General features: G+C 39.7%; 1 protein-coding gene across 9 annotated transcripts in view; it reads right to left on the reverse strand.

Annotated features, from left to right (window-relative positions):
- FMNL2 (formin like 2) overlaps nt 1-23,768 on the reverse strand; it is a 303,487-nt gene that overhangs the window by 106,299 nt on the left and 173,420 nt on the right. For all 9 annotated transcript variants that reach the window (XR_012375624.1, XR_012375625.1, XM_025855902.2 and 6 more), the window contains exon 2: nt 23,570-23,653. Coding sequence is in view for 7 of the 9 variants with exons in the window: in XM_025855902.2 (XP_025711687.1) it covers nt 23,570-23,653 (84 nt within the window). In the remaining 2 variants the exon portion in view is untranslated. The remainder of the gene's footprint in view (nt 1-23,569; nt 23,654-23,768) is intronic.

Genomic DNA, 23,768 nt, shown 5'->3' on the forward strand with positions numbered 1-23,768 from the left:
ATAGTAGTTACTTGAAGACCTAAACTTGAATCTGCCAACAGTTGCTGAAAGACATCTAATGATTGTTGTTTTAGGCAATGTCTTCACAACAGAAGAGCTAATTTATAATAACAACGAAATCTGGGGGCGCCTGGGTGGCTCGGTTGGTTGAGCGTCTAACTCATGAGGTCATGATCTCAGGGTCATGAGATCAAGCCCCACGACAGGCTCCACTCTGGGTGCGAAGCCTGCTTAAGATTCTCTCTCCCTCTCCCTCTCCCCCCACCCCGCCACATGCCCCCACCTCAACAAAATAAAACAATGAAATCTGGTTCCCTAGCACATATAACAGGCTGGAATTCACTCAGTGAATCCCATTTTTGACCATCAAGAAATGCACCTTTCTTCATTTCCTACTCTGAAGGAATGCTGACTGTCGTGACCCAGGGGGCTTTTTCTCAAATATATACATTCATTGGTCCTCTAAGTTTTTCCTTTTAATTATTCCCCTGAAATTACGGACAAAGTCTACACTACAACTAATACATACTTTTTCAAACGTGCTTATCAAAATTTGCTGTTGTTTTAGTCACATTTTTCACTTGTCTGAATAACTTAATAATGTATTTCCAAAAACAGAGCATGAAGAAGCCTGACGCTTCACAACACAGTAAGTCTACATTATATCTACTACTCAGAAAACTGAGCCTAGCCTAAGGCTTTAAATAAAATTGGTATGGAGAAAGAATACAAAAGTTCCTATCATCTCCCTAAAACTTGGGGTTGTTCATCTAATCTCAAAAGGAGCTACTGTTTATAAATTCAGTATCTGGCTCATCAAACCTTTTCTTTCTGTGTCTTCAATACGGCCATTTGGACAATAGAAACATTTGGGAGAACACACTGGAGAATGTCAGCACCTTGCCAAAACACATTCACTTTGAAGGACTTTGAAAGGATTACTGGCATCATATTTATTTAAATTAACTTTTTTTTCCCTCTATTAGAATTTTAGATTTTGCACTGAAACCCGTAAACGCCTTGGCTGGCAGTTTTCCATCATCCTCACTTCCAGATCTGCTGCATCTCACAGGCTATTTTCAATAACTAGTTATGTGCTTGCTCAACATCACTGACGTGAGTAGTTTAATTAAATGAAGTCCTCAACTTGAGTCCCACCATACAGAACTATTATTCTTAGGGATAAAAAATATTCTCTAATCATGGTGACTTGTCAATGTGAATTGATGTCATTTGGAAGAACTTTTGAAATACAAATTTCCTTCTAAACGTGTCATCATACAGCATCCCATCACCCTGCCCTCCTGCCATTTAGCTCTTTTAAAAAAAAATTTTAAGATTTTTATTTATTTATTATTGAGAGAGAGACAGACAGATGGGGAGGGGGAAGAGCAAACATGAGTGGGGGGTAGGGGTGGAGGGAGAAGCAGACTCCCCACTGAGCCAAGAGCCTGATTCGGAACTCGATCCCAGGACCCTGGGATCATGACCTGAACTGAAGGCAGACGCTTAACTGACTGAGCCACCAAGACGCCCCTGCCATTTATCTCTTTGTGTGATCAAACTTTCCTCATGAAATGTTTCTGGATGGGAAATGACAATTGCTCTGGGGTGTTCAATCCTTCTCCATAAGCATTCAACGCAAAGAGCCCAAAGTTATTTCTTCACCTTCAGGGCACTAGCCCACAGACTGCACTGGGTTAGGTGTGGGAGGGAACAAACCCAGGATCACAGACTCTCTTTCCCCCAAGGAAAGGCAGAGAGCCACACATGCAGCACTTCATTTGGAGGTATCTGTAGTCTTGGAAGCTTGACCACCCTACCTTCTCCTACACATCGATCCTGAGAGCTTGTCTGGAGGCTATGGCAAGGGTGTGCAGCTACTACACACCCCTGATGGAAGAAAGGTACTCCTCTATCAGGGAAGGTCCTCCTCTTAGACCAAGAGTGCAACTTACAGGGGAACACACAAGGTGTGGTAAGGGATCAATGGGGTGACACGGCGCAGGCAGGTCACCCTCCCATCTGATAATCATAGAATCTTTATTAAGCTGCAGTGTCAATTGCCAGTATTTCATTTTAATGAATCAGACTCTTAGAAATCAATTTCTCTAGTAATGATCTGAAAATTTCTTCTCACTGCTAAAAACGACTTCATTAATGCCAGCCCAAGAACACAATCACCTTTCCATCCAGGGCAGCACTTTTTGTTTTTCAAGCATTATTCACTTACCTTTGAGTGACACTTTACAGTTTACCATATTCTCTAGACCTTTTTTTTAAGATTTTATTTATTTTATTTGAGAGAGAGAGAGAGAGAGAGAGACAGCAAGATAGGGAACACAAGCAGGGGGAGTGGGAGAGAGAGAGAAGCAGGCTTCTGGCTGAGCAGGGAGCCTGATGCAGGGCTCGATCCCAAGACCTGGGATCATGACCTGAGCCGAAGGCAGACTAACGACTGAGCCACCCAGACGCCCCTCTCTAGACCTTTTAACTCACTCAAGCCTCTCTATCCAGCAAGTAGAGATCACCTCCATTTTATAGATGGGGGAAGTGAACTGTGAACTTCAGAGATGAAATGATTTGCCTTAAGTCAGACACACACACACATCAAAAATTCAGACTCGAGCTTTCTGACTCTCTGATCCTTGTTCTTTCTATGACATCATAATAAGTGTGCTCATCTTGCTTTTGATAGAATAAAAGCTCTTAAAAGGGTAGGAACATGTTCTATTTTTCTTTGAGTTCCAGTATATACAGAAGAACACTTGGCACACAGTCCTTAATAATGTCCAAGGAATTAAACTTCTTCTAGATGTCATAGACAAGTCACATCTCTCATAAATTAGGGGTAAGTTTTTCAAGTTTAAAAGCAAGCAAAGAGATTGTCAATGCTGTCCAGGGCATACGTATGTGCTAGATATAAATTAGCCAAACTCATGTCACAGCTAAAGGACATCTGCTGATAAGCCTACCATGTTGAAGATATCTGTATGGTATCTCTCCTCGTTCTGAAACTGCCCTAGTGACTTCCATAATTACACATTTCTCACTAACTCAGTCTACCAAAACTTATGCTAGCGAGGCTCCCCCCTCCCCTTGCTGGCCACCACGAAGGCTACCCTGCCATGCAGAGGCCTGCCCTGCAGATAAGGAAAAGACAAAGCATTTACTGGATTCCACTTAATGACTCGGGTTCAAGTCTACTGCAGCCCAAATTGGAAAACCAGGCCATTTTTAAAGGAACTCAATGAAGGGGCTGGGACAGGGAGATACTGGGTTAATTAGGTAAGTCACAGTTAATGGAACCCATCAGCTATGCTGCAACATGGCCTTTCTCATCAGACAGGCAGGCAGCCTTAGGTTCTAAGCAGTTCAACTGTTTCTTTGGAGCCTTCCTCCATGCCCTCCTTTCTCCACCTAAATCTAATACAGTTTGTCACTGCAAGGCTTTCCGCATAAAAGTTTGGAACTGGGCACTCCACTCATCCAGCAAAAACCTTTCTGAACCTTGGAATCCTCTCAATCCATGTGTATAATTACATGAGAGATTACTTGAGGTTAATTTGGTGTCAGCTGGACTCAGGACAAGCATGTTACAAGCATTTCCGCTCCATAAATTGTATTTGGAGAAACAGCTCCAAAATCAAACAGAATTTCAGTCAAGTTTATCTTATACCTTAATATTCTGAGGTTAAAGGAAAGAAATTATAGCACGACATCTGAAAATCCAGGAAATCTCTGGGAAATGGAACAGCTCATGGGGGGACATACTGACCGCTGAGTTTCTCCCCCCGTTTGGGACTGTCACAGGGTCACTGGCTCTGGTTCAGCAGAGCTACCAAAATTGCTCAAACACCCTCACGGATGATTTAGATGTCACCATCATTATGCCATTATTAATGTTTTATTATTCTGCCCCTGCAATAATTTTTAGATAGTGAAAATTCTAAGGACTTTGCTCTTGTGCACATAAGCTCGCCACACTTGATTTTTCTTCCTAGAAGCTGCAAACAGTTGGGCTTCGTTTCCCAAGGCTGAGTCAGCAAACTGTGGTCTCCAAATGAGCTATAATCACAACGAGTATCATTGCCATTAGTGTGTACTAATTTGCAGCATTTAGCTTGGTGCTAAATGCTCTTCAGAGCTCTGTCGACAGGAATAATCCAAGTCCTCAAGGGGTTTACCCTCTAAAAAGGATAATGCTAACACAAGTGCACAGGGAGAATAAAAGACAAAAATAAAATACCACATTAATATTATATATAGACAGAAATGAGTTACATAGTACAGCAGAGGCCAAGAAATAGTGCATGTATGTATGGGAGGGCGGGGGGGGGACGAGAGTGCCAAGGCCTGAATAAGCAAGAAGGACTAAGGTAATCGTAACGTCTCAGCTCTCACAGGGCCAACGATTTATACAAATAAAAACATCTACACAAATAGATCCAGACTCCCCAAGAAACTGAGAGTACCAGAGTCTCCAAGGAAATGCATATTCCACGTTTCCCCCCTCAAAAAGACAAATTCGGGAACTTCAGAAAGGCTGCCAGTCTCTCCTCCACTACAGAAAGTATGGGTACGAAGAAAGAGGACAATTGAGAGCAAATGAGGAAAAGTTATTAAGACTCTAGCTACTTAAAATAATAGATGGCCAAGAAAGCAAGTTCAGATGAGAGTCCAGTTTTGTAACTGGACTAACCCCTCCCAGAGCCAGCGAGTGTGCACTGCGACTTAGAGGGCCCCTGGGGTTAGTATTGGGTGAAAACATTTGCTAAGTAAGCCCCCCTGCCTCTGAACACCTTAAATCTTGCTATCACAAGTAGGTCTCTATCTCCAGGCACTAACCTGAAAATTACTAAGGTTAAAAAAAAAAAGTTTTTTTGATCATTTTATTATTTCATTCATCCAGAACACGTTATGCAAGACATTGTGCAGAAAAAGGGACAAAATGAAACAAATTCATTCTAAAGCACTAAATCTGATCTGGGAGACACAACCGACATCACTGTAATACGATGCGGAGTATGCTAAGAGCCATGTGATCCTCTGGAAGTTCAAAGAAAGGTAAGGCTCCTTGCAACGGAGAAGATCAAAGGAACTTCCCAGGAGAAAGTGGTTTTTGAATAGGGTTTTAAAGGGCAGGCAGTGTATAGATATCCTGGGTGGGTGTGAGAGGCAGGAGACAGAGGAGTTTTCCAGATGGGGAACATGGGGAATGTGCTACTAACTTCAATGGGTTTAGCTGGGTTCCAGTAATACAGTTTAAGAAAGACAATGGCACAAGAATCTAACGGCTACCTTGGAACAGACAATGGTGGATGTCAAATAAAAGCTAACAGGTATAAGAGAACAGAAAGTTAATAAGGTGTTTTGAATAGTGGAGGAACATACAATGAATACTGTGTAAGCCTCCCTTCTCCATCCCCAACTTTAAAAGTTGGCCATTTCTGTGCTAGACTTGAAAAAATCAGCATGCCAGATTCATTCCACAGCCACAGTTTCTTGGAGAGCCTTGAAGCATTCTTCAGCTCTGAATATGAAATCATTTTCCTGGTCGGAGAGGACAACTTTCCAAGTGTTCCATTACAGCTCTCAGACTGAAAATAACTTTTGATGAGACCTGTCCAAATAATTTCCTTTATTTAGACTAGCAAAAGTTTCTTCTAGTTCAACAAGTCTTTCCTCAAAAAAACATCCCATAACTCACTCCCTAATATATAATATTAATTGGGCTTATTTAATCCTATTCACAGTTCTCATTTTTCCCAATTTAGAAATGGTTTTAATTGAATTTGTTAAGAAGGAAGGTCATGCTTTTACTAAAGTTTACTGTCTAATGTTATCCTAAGGAAATACTGAACCACAACTGTGCCTGACATGTAGCAGTGTTTAGTAAGCAGGGTTGTTGTTGCTACTGAGGATCTAAGGACTAGGGTAGAGTGATGGATGGTTGGATTTATACTGGAAAACCTTTAGTATCATCTTCAAATCTTCATTCTCTACCCTCATGAGCCAAAGCCTTCTCTTCTTTTAGCTTGGCATTTCTTAAAATATATACTACTAAAAACCAGCGTCTAAAGCCATTGAAGATGCTTGTTAAATTGCAAACATTCTCCTGATGCAATTCCAAACACTCAAAAATCCACATTTTCTTAAATTCCCCAAATAGGTCCTTCTGTACACTAACACTAATTAATCACTGCTTTAGAGTGTAGTTCCTACTTTGGATACCTAAATTCCTCTTGGTCTACAAAGAGAATGTGCATATTGCTGTTAGGCAAAGACTTTGGAACATTTTCACTTAAAGATACAGACTTACATTATAAAACTATAGTTACAATCTACGAATTCATGAAAATTTTACAAAATCCCTGGGGCGTATTCTTCGTCTAAAAAATGCAAGGGGTACAAACAAGTTTCATTGTTTTTTCATCTGAAAAATGAGGCTATGAAAATCTTTCTCCCCCACATACTACATAGTCCAGAAACCTTACTTAAGGATGCCTTCCCAAACAAGATTAACATACTGAAAAGCTTTTAAAAGTCTCCAGAGCTAACCATGTATCATACAAATAAAACATGGGGGAGGAAAAAAAAAAAAACAAAGTCCTGATCCCTGGGGGGGGGGGGGTAGAGAAGCAGGAGCTGCAGCCTTTGATGTCTTGCAGAAACCATTAGGTATTTCAAGATTTAGATAGGAGTACTAGTATTTTTCAATCACTCAAGAATTTGAAAGAATGGTAAACCCTTTTTTTAATTATTATTTTTAAAAATATTTTAAAGTTTTTATTTAAATTCCACTTAGTTAACATACAGTGTACTATTAGTTTCAGGTGTATAATTTAGTGATTCAACACTTCCACACATCACCCAGTGCTCATCACAAGTGCCCTCCTTAATCCCCATCACCTATTTCACCCATTCCCCTGGTGACCATCTGTGTGTTTGTTATAGTTAAGAGTCTGGTTCTTGGTCTGCCTCCCTCTTCCCCCTGCCCCCTTTGCTTCTTTATTTCCTAAATTCTATGTATGAGTGAAATTCTGTCTTTCTCTGACTTATTTTGCTTAGCATAATACTCTCTAGCTCCATCCATGTCATTGCAAATGGCAAGATTTCATTCATTTTATGGCTGAGTAATATTTCATTACACACACACACACACACACACACACACACACACACACACACACCTTAAGAACAGCAAACTCTTATGTTACAGATTTCTGCCTACAGTTACACTAATTGGATTCTCTGAAATTTCATGTGCCCCAATTCAAACAGTGTGCAACCACATGGTTACAAAGTTACACGGTCCTGAAAATTTCAAGAGGTGCTTGCTGCAGTGAATGAATTGTAATATTTGCAAAGGGTATAACTTAGGGCAGGAAACCCTCAAAAGCAGATGGCTCAGAAAGAGGTGGAGAAGGAAGCTGCCTTCCACTGAAGTCGACACATGTTTGATACACACAAGGAAAGCATCCTTATGAACAGAACATAAGGACTGAAAATTGAGAGTAAAGTCATTAGGTCTTAATCATGCCCTTACCACCTGCTTTCATTTACCTTAGGCATAGACTTAACCCTAAGAACCAAGCTCAGAATACCTAAACTTCAACATTTACACATGACTAGTGTTTACAGTAAGAAACCATTAAGGTAGTGTCCAATTATGGAACTTGGTTTTGAAAATGCCGTGACATACCATAAGCCACCTTTCTCCATATGGGTATCAATGAAGCAGTAGGAGGTTGTTTAAAAACAGTATCTCTCTAGGAAAAACCGCTGTAAACTTATTTTCTAAGTGCGTCACTCAAAATAGCACTAAAGATCATGATATACTTAGGGATAAATCTAAGAATACAGTGAAAACCTCAAAATATTTTTGTGAGATATTAAAGATCTAAATAAACAGCAACATCACGTTCATCATCCAGAAGAATCAATACTATTAAGATGTTAGTTCTCTTGACATTCATCTACAAAATCAACACAACTTCAGTCAAAATCCTGGAGAGCTTTTCTTAGAAACTTACAAGCTGATTGTAAAATTTATATAAAAATGCAAAGGAATCAGAGTAGCCAAAATAATTTTGTGAAAGAACAAAGTTGGAGAATTCACACTACCTGATTTTAAGACAGTAATCGAAACTGCCATATTGACAACAGGTAGAAATAAAGATCAGTGGAACAAAACAGAGTACAAAAATAGGACCATACACATATGGCCAATTGGTTTTTCAAACATACCAAGGTAGTTCATGAAAAAAGAATAGTCTACTCAACAAATGGTACTTAAATGGATATGCATATGGGGGGTGGGGACAGCGAATCTCCAGCCTTAACCTAACCCATGTACCAAAATTCACTCAAAATAAATCAGACATGACATACAACTAAACCCTTACAATTTCTAGAAGAAAACATGGCAGAGATAACCTTTGTGACCTGAGTTTGGACAAAGACTCCTTAGACAAGCCACAAAATACTGGAATCACTTAAAAAATAAAGATATCCAAATCCAACTTCATCAGAAAACCTTTTTGTCTTTGAAAAACACTTTATGAAAATTGTCAAGACACAAACTAAGAGAACATTTGCAACATATACATCTGATAAAGATCTGGATCCGGCATATATATTTTTAAAACACTATAGTTCAATAATATAACAATCCAACTTTTAAAGATAGGCAAAAGATTTGAACAGATCCTTCAACAAAGACACACAAATAACAAGCACATAAAAAGATGCTCATCATTAGGGAAATGCAAATTAAAACCAAAGTGAGATATCATTATATATCCATAAAAATGAGTGGAATGAATGACTGATAATACCCAATTGTTGGTAAAGGATTTGGAGCAACTGGAACTCTATTACATTGCTGGAGGGAATGCAAAATGGTAGAGCCACTTTGGAAAACTCAATTGGTGAACTTTACTACATGTAAACCATATCTCAGTAAAGAAGATCAAAAAACAGTATCTCAAAGTAATTTCTTTAAATTCATTGTACTTGTTACTGAGCACAGCTTTCTTCTTAAAAAGTTTGATATTTTGTTCATTCCACTTGCCCAAATTAGAAAGAAATCCACAAGCCAAATATGTAGTCAACTTCATCAGCCAACACTTTTGCAAGAAATAAAGCACTCCAAGGGGATCCTGTAAACCTCTTAGTTTTATAATTTCCAAAACATTTATATCATAAATTATTCATAAAGATTTAAAAATTCTGCACTATGTGTCAGTTTTCACCCAGCTCTAAATGTACCTCCATACCTCAAACCATTACTTTATCTTCACTGTTATTTCGTGAGATTTTAATCCACCATCTTCATCCAACCCTCCCTACCTCTCCACACCCAACACATATCCCAGTTTGCTAGACACAGAAGTATTTTACCTTTTAAGATATGAAAACAAATACAATGCATGCTAACAACCTGAAAACTGAATCTTAAAATCAAGCTTTGGTTGGCTATTTTATGGTTTGTCCTTAGATCTTCTGTAATTTCAGTTTTAACGTAACATAACACACACACACCTTTCTATAATCAACATCATGTCTTTCTTTGCATCCTCAGATCACAAGATTAAGCCAAAAGTAGTTTCAACCTGCGATCACATGGTCAAAATTAATCATTAGATCAAGCTCTCCAACAAGACTTGACCAGACTGGACTGAGTGGGAGGCGGAAGCAGGTCCTTTGAAATTGGTCATTGCTGGGGATACTTGCTGGATGTGACAGATACAGAAACACAGTACCCAGTCTATTACAAATGTTCACTCCACAGGGTTTTAGATGAGACTTGGGAAGTTACATCTGAAGCTATGAGCACATACATCAACAGCCAAGGGGCTGTCTCAAAGTTCTTGTGAAGAGAACTAGTAGTGGCTTTAAGGGTAACCAGCATCTGCATAATGATGGTTATTTCTAAAACCCAAAGATGCTACTGCAAGCCACGGTCTAGTCCACCATGTGGATATAGAATACATGTGGTCTCCGCCCCTAAACACAGCTGTTTTCCTTACAAAACCTGAACCATATTTCTACTTTTTTCCTTCTCTCCCTGCACTCATAGCACCTACAGTCTAATGAGAAATCAAAACCAATTTGTATTTCTATTATTTCAGTGAAATCATTGAAATGCTGTTTTACTACTATCACATAAAGACCGGACAGACACCTTAATTCCCCCAATTACTTCAAAAAATAACTTCTTTTAAAACACTTACGTCAAGGTTCATCGAGATCTGCCATGAATGCTACAGATGAGTAGGGGATAATATATGGGCTGAAAGCTCTCTGCTATACACTCAGTCTTTCCAGAATTTACTTTGAAGGTGATGTGTTTTTTTTTTGTCAATCTCCTCTTTTAAAAGATTCAGCATTGTGTTTTCTGAACCCCTATGGTCCTAGCATCTAGCAAATCACTCTTCTCATTGTGTTCTCATTGAATCATTTAATTAATGAATGGATTGATAAAAAAGAGCCGCAATCATACTATAATCCAGGTCCTCCTGGCACTTTTTTCAAAAAAACTTTTCCAAACCATTAGGTACTTTTTAGAACACAGAAATTTTCACAAATTCTTTTAGTGTCCATTTCAACAACTTGTTGGATAACTTCCAGAAAGCTGTTTGACTTTTTTGTGTGTGAAAAGTTAAACACACAGACTTCCACAGCAAAGATTATGAGTCAAATGTTCAGGTGTTAAAACCATGCAGAGTTGTATTTGTGTTACCTACTAGAAATTCTTGGCTAATACACCTTAATAGGTCACTTAAATTATTATCTAAAAGATGGTGTCAAAGGTCAACTTCAGTCTATCCATGTACATCATTAAATTGGCTATACGATTTTTCATGTCCTATAATAGCATTCCCAAGTTTACAAAAGATGCTCGTACAATACAATTCACCTCACACAACATAATGGAGTTGTCTAAGAACTCTGGCAACTAAGTAATTTTAAGGGGGAGGAAGGCAGGAGTGACGGGGAGAATCTACAATTCCATTTCTTTACAAGGCAAGAAGGCAGGTAATAGGATGTTCATTTTGACAGAAAAGAACCTAAAAGCTTGAAATCAGACTGAACCTTCGGTTCCTTATCTTGGCTGTTGATGTCGAACAACCCTTCTAATAGAGCATTTGTATCAAGCTGCCAAAAAGGATTAGTTTAAAAAAGGAGTAACTCATCCCATCTTTAGCCTACATTCTCCCCCATTTTCTGCCCCCCTCTCAATCCCCATCGGATAGGCCAGCACGAACCCCATTACAAAAACCATCTGACGAAGAGAACCTCTGGTAGTGGAAAGAGGTAAACCCCCTTCTAAGGTTCAGATTCAATTTTCCACAACTCCAGGGATATGAAATGTGAGGCAGTTCAACATACAGAGAGTTGGCATCTGATCCTCTGATTGCTTCTCCAGTGTTTTAGAAGCAAGGAATCAGAAACCCGGCGTGACTCTTAATGGAAGGGAAACTTTGCTTTCAGGAGGGAAACTGAAAGAAACTTGCTTTGTTTTTAACAGCAACTAACTCAGTACCTTTCCTCAGATTTGGAGACTTTAAGAAAAGGAAGACAGTCTCTTTAAAATCTCAAGCAGAATATAGCCCAAAGATAAAATGCTGTTTGTTTTAAAGCTGGCAAAAATACATGTCCTACAGCCAGTTCCTGCTGGGCACACTGCTGGGACTCAGAACAAATAAACTGGTACCAGGGACCATTTGACTCAAACAATTTTCCATACGTCAAGTATTACATGAGGTACCTGTTTTGGGAAAACTCAGATCCATACTCTCTCCATTTTCTCTTTGCTTTCCCCTGTCTATACTACTAAATGCTTTTCAATGAATAAATTAATGAATACATAAATAAAAACAAATTTTAATACTACCTACAACCTAAGATAAGTGAAACTATCAGACTATCAAAACTGATAACCATGGCAGAGACCAGCATTTATGAGGCCTGTTTTTTCTCTGTGCATATTCATCTAGGCTACATTTTGCATCCCCCTTACAGGCCTAGCCTATGAAGTAAGCCTGCATGTGACTCAGGCTACTTCCAAGCCTGGTTCAGGAAACCTCCCAGGTATATGTGCGTGCATGTGCATGTTTGCTCTTCCTTTGATTGGAGACCACCTCAGGGCAAAGCTGAAGCTGTATGCTAAAAATAGCTTCAGGGATGCCTGGGTGGCTCAGTGGGTTAAGGGGCTGCTTTTGGCTCGGGTCATGATCCCAGGGTCCTGGGATCAAGTCCCACATCGGGTTCCTTGTTCAGCAGGGAGTCTGCTTCTCCCTCTGACTGCCGCTCCCCCTGCTTGTGTGCTCTCTCTCTGGCAAATAAATGAATAAAAAGAGCTTCACCTCACTCCTTGATTAACTGGGTAGAATTTAACTCTCAATGGCCAGTACCAGCTTGGACTGTTACATGAATGTCAAGATTATGCAAATCATTACACATCTTGGTATATGTAGTTGTTGGAATGGTGGCCCCCCCCAAAAAGATACATCTATGTCCCCAACAAGCGAATGCGACTGTATGTGGAAAAAGGGTCTTTGGAGATGTAATAATTTAAGGACCTTGAATGAGATCACCCTAGCCTATCCAGGTGAGCCCTGAATCCAGTAAGTGTCCCTATGAGACACAGAAGAGAAAAAGTAGACAAGGGGAGAAAAGAAGAAGCCACGTAAAGATGGAGGCAGAGGCTACAGTCCTGCAGCCACACACCAAGGCCAGCCTATGAGCCAAAGGGAGCTGGGAGAAGCAAGGAAGGACTCTCCCCTAGAGGCTTGGGCGGGACCAGGATCCAGCTAACATCCTGATTTCAGACCTGCGTCCTCCAGAGCCGCAAGAGAGTGTTTTCTATTGCTTTAAGCCACCAAGTTTGTGGTCATCTGTTACAGCAGCTGCAGAAAACTAACACAGCACCTTTTAAATGTTATCCTATTGTTACTTTAACTTAAACTGGAAGTTCCTAACAGAAAAGTGACTTAAATCAAGTACTGAGTACATCTTCAATAGGATACATTCAGGGGACACAAAACTGCAAAAGAAAAAATAAGTAATTTTAGTTACTAATGTCTTAGTAATGATACGGGTATGTTATTTTGAAACCTTTTTATATTATAGGAAAAGAAATAAATTACATTTATGTTAGAAATCCAACAATTCAATGTAAAAGTGGTAATTATAAAATCAAAAATTAAGTAAATATTAAAAATTGACTTGGAAATATCAATATGAACTCATATTTTTTACACATTTTATTCAAGGTGCAGATACTTAAACTGAGAAGGAGATTCACCCAGCGGCTGTGATGGCCACTAGCTCTCACATCCTCCCCTCTAATACCTACCCCACCCCCAACTAAAAAGAATAGGGCTCTTCAGAGAAACATCTTATTCTAGGGTCCAGAGCGAGGAAGGTGCAAGTTAAGCCAAAGAGATGGGTTTTGAACCATAAAACAAGCTCTCAAAGCTTAACAAAGTCTCATCAAAAGGGTGCAGAAACCAGCTTGAAAGGGTTCTCATACATCAAAGCACTGATAGTGTGAGCTTCAAAATATTAACATATTAATTGAAATATACAGACTGTGAAAATCCATGAGTTCACAATGATACTCTTGAGGAAGCCAGAGAAAACTCATTTGCCATACCTTTTGAGGTATCCTTTAAACTCAATCTGTACTCCAAACAATGGCAAAGGGAGAGAAAGAATTCTAGGAATAATTATATTCCAGGGTAAACCAAGACCCAGTTGAAAGCTCTAGTTGCTGGCTTAATGTAGAAGGGAAATGAAATTATAAAATCAGCTCTGTGCAACTCCTCCGGAAACTGATTCAGCAGAAGATTACCAATTGGTTTTAAACCCACCAGGCACAAGGCTGGTAGGTAATGAGACAAACAGTGCCAAAGGAACACACAACAGATCCCTTTCGGCTTAAGGGGAAAAGCACAGTTACACTATTGACCAATGTTATCTAATAGTGAGACATCAGACATCACATGTCTCCTGTGATATTCTAGAAAAATATATTCAACATCAATCTATCATGCTTTTACATCTAACTTCTAGTGAACAGAAAATTCAGGAGAGTTCAGACATCTCTAGGAAACAATCGGGTAAATGCAGAAAACAAAACATTCTGCAAGACAGCCTGCCTAGTTGCCTCACTATATAAGCATCATGAATAAAAGTCTGTTCTAGATTCAAGGAGAATTAAAGAACCTAACAGCCAGATGCAATTTGTGATCGATACTGGACTAGATTCTCATGTGAACAAAGGAGGTGGAAAGAACACTATAGAAAATTGGGAAATATGAACTGAGCAATAGATGGCATAAAGGAATTATTATTCATTTTAGTTGTGATGACTTTATTGGCTATAAGAGAAATTCTTTTTATAAGATACACACTGAATTTTCTAACAAGAGAAAAACCACAAAATAAAATACCAAACAAAAAAATCAGACTAATGCAGAGCCAAAAGAAAGATTACATAGAGGACGAAGACCAGGTATTAAAATAATAAAAGACAACTAAGGGTTTGGAAGAGAACTTTAAAAGAATTACACAGATCACAAAAACCTAGTAATGATTTAAAATTAGATAGCATTTCAACATACCAGTTAGGGAAATATGGTAAAAATTCAAACAATTTTAAGGTCAAAACAATATTAAATAGAGTAAAAATATCAGCTAGGCAGAGGACTGAATAAGGGGTAGGGGGTGGAGAAATGGCTGTCTGCTAACCCAACAGCTGGTAAAGCCACAATAAAGTTCATGTGGCTAAATGTAGAATCAAAGCCTGGAACTTGGGGATAGGAGCAGAGGGCAGATTAAGTCTGGAGCCTGGGAGCAAGGGCAGAGTCAGCAGAGCAAGGAGAAGGCTCCTGTACATCATTATCCTTCCCATACCTCCTCCCCACAGTCTCTGCGATCCATATGCTTGCTCAAATAACTACCATGGCAGCCACCAACACGCCAACCGGCTACCCCGTTCCTACCCAGTGCTGCTACTCATTTGTTACCCCTCACGCCAAGGACAAGCCCTTATCACCTAGAATCTGATGGTCCGCAAGAATTATTTTATCAGTATCTGCTAATATTTGGTTAACTGGCAGAGTAGAGTTCTAGATGGCTTACAACAACATGAACATTAAAAAAAAAAAAAGGAAGAAAGAAAAAACTCAGCAATATGTTGCTCTTTCATTTTTTAGGATATTTTATTCCTGCAGCAAATTGGCTTAACTACGGATCCAAATTATCCAGTAAAAGTAACCTTCTTGTCTTCTGAAAGAAATAGTATTAGGAAATACAAGCGAAGGGTTTAAGAAATAATTATTCTTAATGATTAAATACATTCAAATGACATGGGTCAGTTGTGTTGAAAAAGACAAAAAAAGCAACTCTCATGGTCGTGGAGTATCTGAGCGCCACCAGCCTGACTCAGCTTGCGCCGAGTGGCAGCAGGGGCCTTCCCCTTTCCTGATCAGGCTGCCGGCCAAGCCTTCAGGGCTGAAATCCAACCTCCATGAAGTGCTTAATACAGGAAGCTGACTCTAAGTGGGTATAATTTCCTGCCACCTCTTCACTCTCACCTTTGTTTTTGTTGTTTTTAACCTCCTTCTCCCTTATCATTCCATGCAAGTGAAGGAAGGGGGAGACCCCCATCTCTCCCTCAGGCTATAATGCAACACAATCACCAGCCATTAGGGGGCAAGGTCGAGCCATGCCAAACCACCCCCCAAAAAATCCCACATCACACCATCAACACAGGCAAAGCCACCCGGCAACTTTCCAGCTAAGCTCAGGTGTGGCACTGCTAACACTTCGGGATGGGATGACACATTCATGGAATCTACACCCATCAGCATTAGTCATCTAAAATGTCCTGTATTATTGACTAACCACTTCCACTTAATCACTGAGCAGACGCACATTTAGGAATTAATAAGTCCTCCTCCTCCAAGAAAACCCCTGCAAAGTTAGAGGATGAAGCCTTGGAAAGAGGTACTTACCTAAGTGCAAGTTTCGCTTCCACTAACCGGGTCCCTAGTGTAACAGGAACTAATTCAAAGGACTTGTGACTGGCGTTTGGAAATCAGTGTTCTTGTCTCACTAACTAGCCCAGGGGGCCTTGGTGCTGGCTTGTCATTATTGCTCTTAAACCTCAGTTTCATCACTGATTAGTGTAAAGGTGGGAAAAGCAAAAGATCTTTTGCTTTATTCCATTTGCTCCAATAAAGATGGTGTTTGGTTTTTTTTTGGACAAGCATATGTTAATTTTTCCAGTAGAAAAATAAAAAGAGGGGCACCTGGGTGGCTCAGTCCGTTAAGCATCTGCCTTCGGCTCAGGTCATGATCCCATGGTCCTGGAATAAAGTCCACATCAGGCTCCTTGCTCAGCAGGGAGCCCCGCCTCCCCCTTGGCCTGCCGCTTCCCCCTGCTTGTGCTCTCTCACTCCCTTTCTGTCAAATAAATAAAATCCTTAAAAAAAAAGAAAGAAAGAAAAAGAAAAAGAATGGCTTGAAATAAATGCAACCCTTCTGATAACTCTTCCAAACACAGTGATCTGAAAGTTCATCTGAAATCCTTAAGTTCCTGAAATGCAGCCTTTACCCTAAGCTTGCGGAAAGTAGCCAGGACCCCAAAGCCATAAGAGTGCAGCACAGGGTGTGCACTTAGGGAGCACGGAAAATTGAGGAAGGGGTGAGATCAAGGGGCTTTCTCTCTCTGCACAGGTGTGGAGCCCACTGAAAGAACGCCCTTATTGCTATTCAGCTTCTGGGTTTTCATCTGCAGTTGTCAGAACAACCTAACATTTCCAGCTTTTATTCTCATATGGTCACTTCATTCTATTAAAAACCTGCCTCAGTGTCCCCACAGAGTCCTCATATTGAAGTCCTCATGGGAAACCGGCCCACTTACTCCAATAAACAAGTTCCCTGGAATGCACTTCATACTACCCAAAATCCAACAAGGAAGCCTCTCCTTTGACTTCTGTAGCCCCACCTGGACCAGAATTAGACAGTTCTCCTATGTTACTTTAACCACTGAGACACACTAGAAGCTGAGGTCAACTTTCTACATATGCAGTGACCTACGAAAGGACTAAGAGACATCATCCGAATGCTGTTACTACAGAAAGCCTTGGGATTTAAGCTCCTAGAAAATGTTTACTTTGCCTCCAGAATTAGCCAAAGAACTGGACTTTCAGTTGACCATGGGTAGGTGTGGACAGAGCCTCACTGCAGAAATGCCCATATAGACTCCTTCGAATCTACAGCAGGCACACATTCCACTTTAAAGGAGCTCCCAGGATTGAGCGGTGGTGTTTAGTTTCACTTATCACAAGCAAATTACACCAACAAGTAGAGGAAGGTGCAAAGAATAAAGAAAGAGCAAACCTATGGGGCACCTGGGTGGCGCAGTCAGTTGAGTGGCCCACTCTTGGTTTCGGCTAGGGTCATGATCTCAGGGTGGTGAGATCAAGTCCCATGTTGGGCTCCACACTCAGCGCAGAGTCTGCTTGAGTTTCTCTCTCCATCTGCTCTTTTGCTCTCTCCAAAATAAATAAATTTTAAAAATCTAAAAATAAAGAAATTAACAGCAAACCTCTACTTCCAGGTTGCACTGAGCTGCTTCTCTCTTCCGCCTCCTCTCCCATCTCCACTTTCTCCTGAACATACCATTTAGCTCTTCTTATTTCACTCAGCAGACTTTCAGTAAGCACTGCTTATGTTTCAGGCACTAAGCTCGGTATTGGGGCTACACAAATGAGGCAAGGCCCAGGCCCTCAGTTACTACTCAACTCACTTGAGTCAGGGGGACATATTTTTAAATACTTCTAAAACAAAGTGACAGACTAACCATATGAAAGTATAAGAAGGTTGATGAATGGTATTCAACTCAATTGTCTTTCCTAGGCTACACCATGATGAAGTATTTTATTTGGGACCCTCCATCTTTACGTCTTTAGAGAAAGACATCATGTACACAATGCAACAATTTGCTCAATATAAAAACAGCATATAGAAAATCTGTTAAGTCATCAGCACAAATAAAATGTTTGTTCACCAGCCATCCCAATGTATTATTTTATATTCCTCTTGTTCCAAAAGATAACTGGTGGAAGTTTAGGACTTCTTACAAGATTGTTTTTAAGTGAGGAAATCCGTGTGGAGGGAAAACGTGGCCAGGAATCATGAGACGAAGCCATGGATGAGACCGGGAAAAAAACATGTGCCCCTAAGGTGCTGTGTACTTGGTAATGGCAGACCACAAATGTGGCTCTGAGCAGTCTGGCAGCAAAGGAAAAAAAGGAGAAACATGACCAGTTCTGTGATTCATATAATTCACACGACAATTCTTCACTGGAACTAAAAACCTGAAATAAACTCTCCAGAAGTCCTCCAATATTCTTGCTCATATACTTCCTTGGGAATTAAATTTCTGTAATAGTCCCATTTCACTTTGTGTACTTTGAGCGCTCTGCCTATACTATATATCTTATGATAATAATGTATCTGCACTATTTGCTTAAAAAGAAATAAAATTAATATTTGGATTCCATATAGCATTTGGGCACAAAGCATCAGGATCAAGGAGTCTCTTATTGTCAGATATCAATGACAACACCCCACAGTCATTGTTTTAAGACTTCACAAATAAGACACAAGGTTTGCCTTGGTATTTTCTGAATTGAAAATCAATACCTATGGCTTAGGCCACCTCAGTGGCTCAGTCGGTTAAGTGTCCGCCTTTGGCTCAGGTCATGATCCCAGGGTCCTGGGACCAAGCCCCCCATGTCGGGCTCCCTGCTCAGTGGAGAGTCTGCTTCTTCCTCTGCCTCTGCCCCTCTCCCCAATTTGTGATCTCCTGCTCTCTATAAAAAAAAAAAAATTTTAAAAAAAAAAAAAAAGGAAGAAAGAAAAGAAAGGAAGGGAAGGAAGGGAAGGAAGGAAAGGAAGGGAAAAGAAAGAAAAGAAAGAAAGAAAGAAAAGAAAGAAAAGAGAAAAAGAAAAGAAAGAGAAGAGAAAAAGAAAAGAAAGAGAAGAGAAAAAGAAAAGAAAGAAAAGAGAAAAGAAAAGAAAAGAAAAGAAAAGAAAAGAAAAGAAAAGAAAAAAGAAAATCTATAGCTATGGCTTTTCCTGACAGCATCATACAACATGCATTCAAACCATCAACTGTATTTAGGTAAAATATGATGATAGATTTAATAGAGTAAATTCCCTTGAATCTTTTGAAGACAAGTTGATGATAAAATAATGGCACCAATATTTCATATCTGGTAGCCATTTGTATGTCTCCTTTGGAGAAGTGTCTGTTCACGTCTTCTGCCCATTTCTTGACTGGATTGTTTTTTGGGTGTTGAGTTTGATAAGTTCTTTATAGATCTTGGATACCAGCCCTTTATCAGTAGTATCATTTGCAAATACCTTCTCCCATTCTGTGGGCTAACTGAACATAATAAAAAAGATAAAAAATAAAAAATTAATATTTAATATCTGGGCCCTTAAGGAGCAGCAGAAGCAGCCACACCATTTATGAAGCACCTACTACATGACAAATGTTAGTCCATGAACTTTACATAGTATTGTCTCCAAGCCTCAAAATAATTTTAAAATGTTAGTTGTATCTTTTTTTTTTTTTTAAGTAGGCTCCACACCCCATGTGGGGCTTGAACTCAGGACCCTGATACTGACTGAGCCAGCCAGATACCCCTTTAAAAAAATGTTAGTATTAACTACATTTTACAGCTAAAGAAAAAAATGAAGATTATGTAGCAAATACTTTATTTTTTAATTTTATATTGTAAATTTTCAAAAATACACAGAAGTTGAGAGTATACTATAATAGACCCCAACATATCCCACTGGCAAGATTCAACAATCATCAAGATTTTCCACATTTCCTTTATCTACCCCTTTTTCTGTGTTCTTTTGATGAAGACAGCCATATTCCAGTCATATTCTATCCCTATGTCAGTACACATTGCTTTAAAAATAAAGATACTATATTTTGGCTAATTGAACACAAAAAATAAAATTTAAAAAAAAAAGACAGATTCTTATACAACTACAATGCCCAAATCAAACCTAACCAAGTCAATAATTTCTTAGAACCATCCACTAATTTCTTTGGAGGAATTTCTCCAATTTTCTAAAAAAAAAAAAGTATTTTTATAGTTTGTTCATATTGGAATCCAAAAAGATCCACACAAACATTGTTATCGCTCTTAAATTCTCCTCCTCTCTTTTCAACCTATCTCTGGTTGTTGCAAAAGCAATTTTGGGGATATAATTCCTATGCCATAAAATTCACACTCTTAAAGAGGTATACAGTTTTATTCTATTCACAAGGCTATGAAACTATCACCACTCTCTAATTCCCACCACTAAGTTCTTCGGTGTAATTTCCATCACACCAAAACAAAACAAAACAAAACCAAAACCAAACAAAAAACCATGCACACTCATTAGCAGTCCCCCCCAACCCCCCCAGTTCACAGCAACCACTAATCTACTTTCTTTATGGATTTTTCTATTTGGGATATTTCACATAATTAGAATTTTAAAAGCAAATATACTTTGAGGAACTATCAGGTGAGGTACCATAGATATAGATTAGGTACCAAATATATGACAAGGTCCATGTAGATAACATGTAGATAGACATTCCATCAATAAGCACCAATACGTTACACTTAGCATATGAATAGTACACTATGAGTGCTCTCAGCTCATGTTTTTTTTTTTTTTACCTTTCCCCTCACAAATACACACAGATGAGAAATGGTATTTATGTGTGTGAAACACCAATGGGTCTCCCATATGCGACATATGCTGGCTACAGTTCTCAAACTGACCACTGGCTCATCAAACATGGCAGGTCACCATAGTGAGAATGCAGGCAGGTGAGGCTCCGTGCCTACATTATAGCTCCCAGACTCCTCTCCCTCTCAGGAAAGCCTATCCGATCGCAAGCCAGAGAAACAGAGACAGCCTGTATTTTCTCCTTATTTCTGGTCGCTCATTCACACACTTGAGCGCTGTGTGAGGAAGAGAGCAGAGAGCAGTGTGTAAGCAGACAGCCCCCGGCATGTGCATGTTTTCCACCATCAGACTATGTAGGCCACCTGACCAATGGACAGCTCTGTCACCTTCCTCAATGACTTTCTCCATCTGTCCAATGGGGCTACAAACACAAAGGACTGCTTTAAAAATTCAACACAAAGCTCTTATTACGAAAAATCTACTTAGTAAATGCTGGCCACTGGCAATAATAATTATTTGTCACTCTTATTAACAAATCACCCAGGACATCTCTGAACTGAGGGCACTCCAGCCTGGAGCTTTCGACATGTGTTGAAGTAATGCCCAGAAAGGAACAGATACAGCGGCTAAATTCGCCATGTCGTGGCACATTAACATTTAAGGGCAATAAGCTGAACTCGGGATCTGAAAATGAGAAACATAATTAGCTAATTTGCTCCCCTCCCAGACCCAAGATCCTCTAGACCCACCATCAACCCTATGAAGCCCCTGTTGGGCTGAGGGAAGAGTCCAGCTGTTAGAAATCCTCCATCAGCAGCAATCTGCCCTCTCTGCCTACTAGAGAGGCAAAAATTAATTCGGGGTGCCTGGGGGGCTCAGTCAGTTAAGTGTCTGCCTTTGGCTCAGGTCATGATCCCAGGGTCCTGGGATCGAGTCCTGCATCGGGCTCCCTGCTCATCACGGAGTCTGCTTCTCCCTCTACCCCTCACCCCACTCGTGCTCTCGCTCACTCAATCGCTCTCAAATAAATAAAATCTTTAAAAATAATTTTTTTTTAAAAAATTAACAAATCAATAAAGCTAGAAAGGAGCAGAGCAGCCTCATGGCCTGTAAATCCCGCAGGCCTGAGGGAGGTTCAGCTCTTCCTCACAGGGCTAACAAAATGGCCACTAAAGCTGCTTTCCTCTGTGTTACTGTCATAACCTGTCATACTAGAACTTTCACACCCATTGGACCTCCCTCATTTGTGCGATTACCTTTCCTTTATATTAACTATCCCTATCATCTTCGTTCATCATCATTGTAAAATCATTTTCCTCACAATAATAGGTTTAGACAACACTCATGAAAAATTAAATCTCAAAGGAAGGAGAGTCTAGGTGTCAGCAAGATTTTTACGCTTTTGCATCATGGTCATATAAGCAATAAGCTTTCTCTTCAGTTTCTATCTACTCCTGATACTCAAATATAGCATGTGAAAGAGGGGAGTATTTTTACCATCATTTCATTACTGTTTGAGTTCAGGAGCTAAGGAGAAACCACACACAATGAGCACTTTAGAAGCTCCATGTCAACTGCAGGCATGAATTTCTTAGGGTAATAGCTCTACCTGTGGGCAATAAAAAACCCCTCTGCTTCTCTGATACATGCTGTCCCCACAGGAGAAACCCATGGGAGCTGTCTTAGGAGGAATTAGAACATTCACCAGAAATGTTCAGGGTGGTGGGAAGTGGGGGAGACACAGGCACCCTAAAGCTCATGGCCCAACATAAAAAGCTAACATACAGAGCCTGATAGCCACAGACTGACCCTAAGACCCACACCAACCTGAAACAAAGTGCCAAAGAAATTACTATCAATACAATGGAATACTACATACCATTTGAAAGAATAGGGTAGAAATGACGAATGTACCAAGACACAGAACGAGGGTGTGTACATCCACATATTTTGGGTTTCTAAGACAAAACTTTTTTTTTTTTTTAAGACAAAAACATTTCAAAAGCTGAAAAGAAATACTTCAAAGTCTTACCAGTGGACCTCTAAGGTAGAGAATTAGAGCAGACAGAAACAAAATGCGGAATTTCACTTTTATATCTCTCTGAAGAATCTGAATTTGTTATGAGTTAATGATAAAATGAAAATACCTGAAAAATTGCTAAAATCTGAAATAATTTATCAGCCCAAGTGATGTTTCCTTATAAAGAATTCACCTTCTTGAATGAATATACAACAATATACATGAATAGGAAAGCCAATTAAACTAGAGGACCTGCATTATTCAAGCAGCATAAACTGCTATGTAAAACAGAAAAACAGGCGCCTGGGTGGCTCAGTTGGCTAAGCGTCTGACTCTTGATTACAGCTCAGATCATGATCTCAGAGTCGTGGGATCAAGCCCCACGTCAGGCTCCATGCTGGGCATGGAGCCTGCTTAGGATTCTCTCTCCCCCCTCTCTCCTCTCCCCTTCCCCACCCCGCCAACTCACACTCTCTCACAACAACACAAAAACAAAAACAAAACCGATCTGAATTTGGTTTGCCCACCTGACCAGATTTCCCAGAAAATCTAATAACTAAATGCTGGAAAATAAAGGAGAGAATTAAAATAATGCACAAATAAAAGAAGTCACTTTCTAGCTTTATCTTTTGTACTAAGAAACAGGAAGGCCCAAAACAGAAATCCATGCACAGGTATCCTGGAAAAAGTCTACTATTATTTAGGGAGGAAATCTGATTCTCTTCTTTATTTTTTGATGAAAACATCACTGTGTCTTACCTGATCACAAATCAGTTCCCACTTTTTCTCATTATCATATTGCCGCAGTAACCTGGCTTTGTCCGGGGGTAGGTTCATAGCATTCTGTAAAAAGAAAAGGAAAGAACTATGTCACATTCCACAACAGGCTGCTAATGGGGAGTTAACTCACAGGCAGACCAAAGAATACTACAGTGGTTCTTTTAGACTTCTTTGCAAT

The sequence above is a fragment of the Callorhinus ursinus genome, unplaced genomic scaffold (genome assembly GCF_003265705.2).
Source record: "Callorhinus ursinus isolate GAN/ISIS: 27379988/994484 unplaced genomic scaffold, GSC_fseal_2.0 scaffold2, whole genome shotgun sequence".
In the NCBI taxonomy this organism is placed as follows: Eukaryota; Metazoa; Chordata; class Mammalia; order Carnivora; family Otariidae; genus Callorhinus; species Callorhinus ursinus.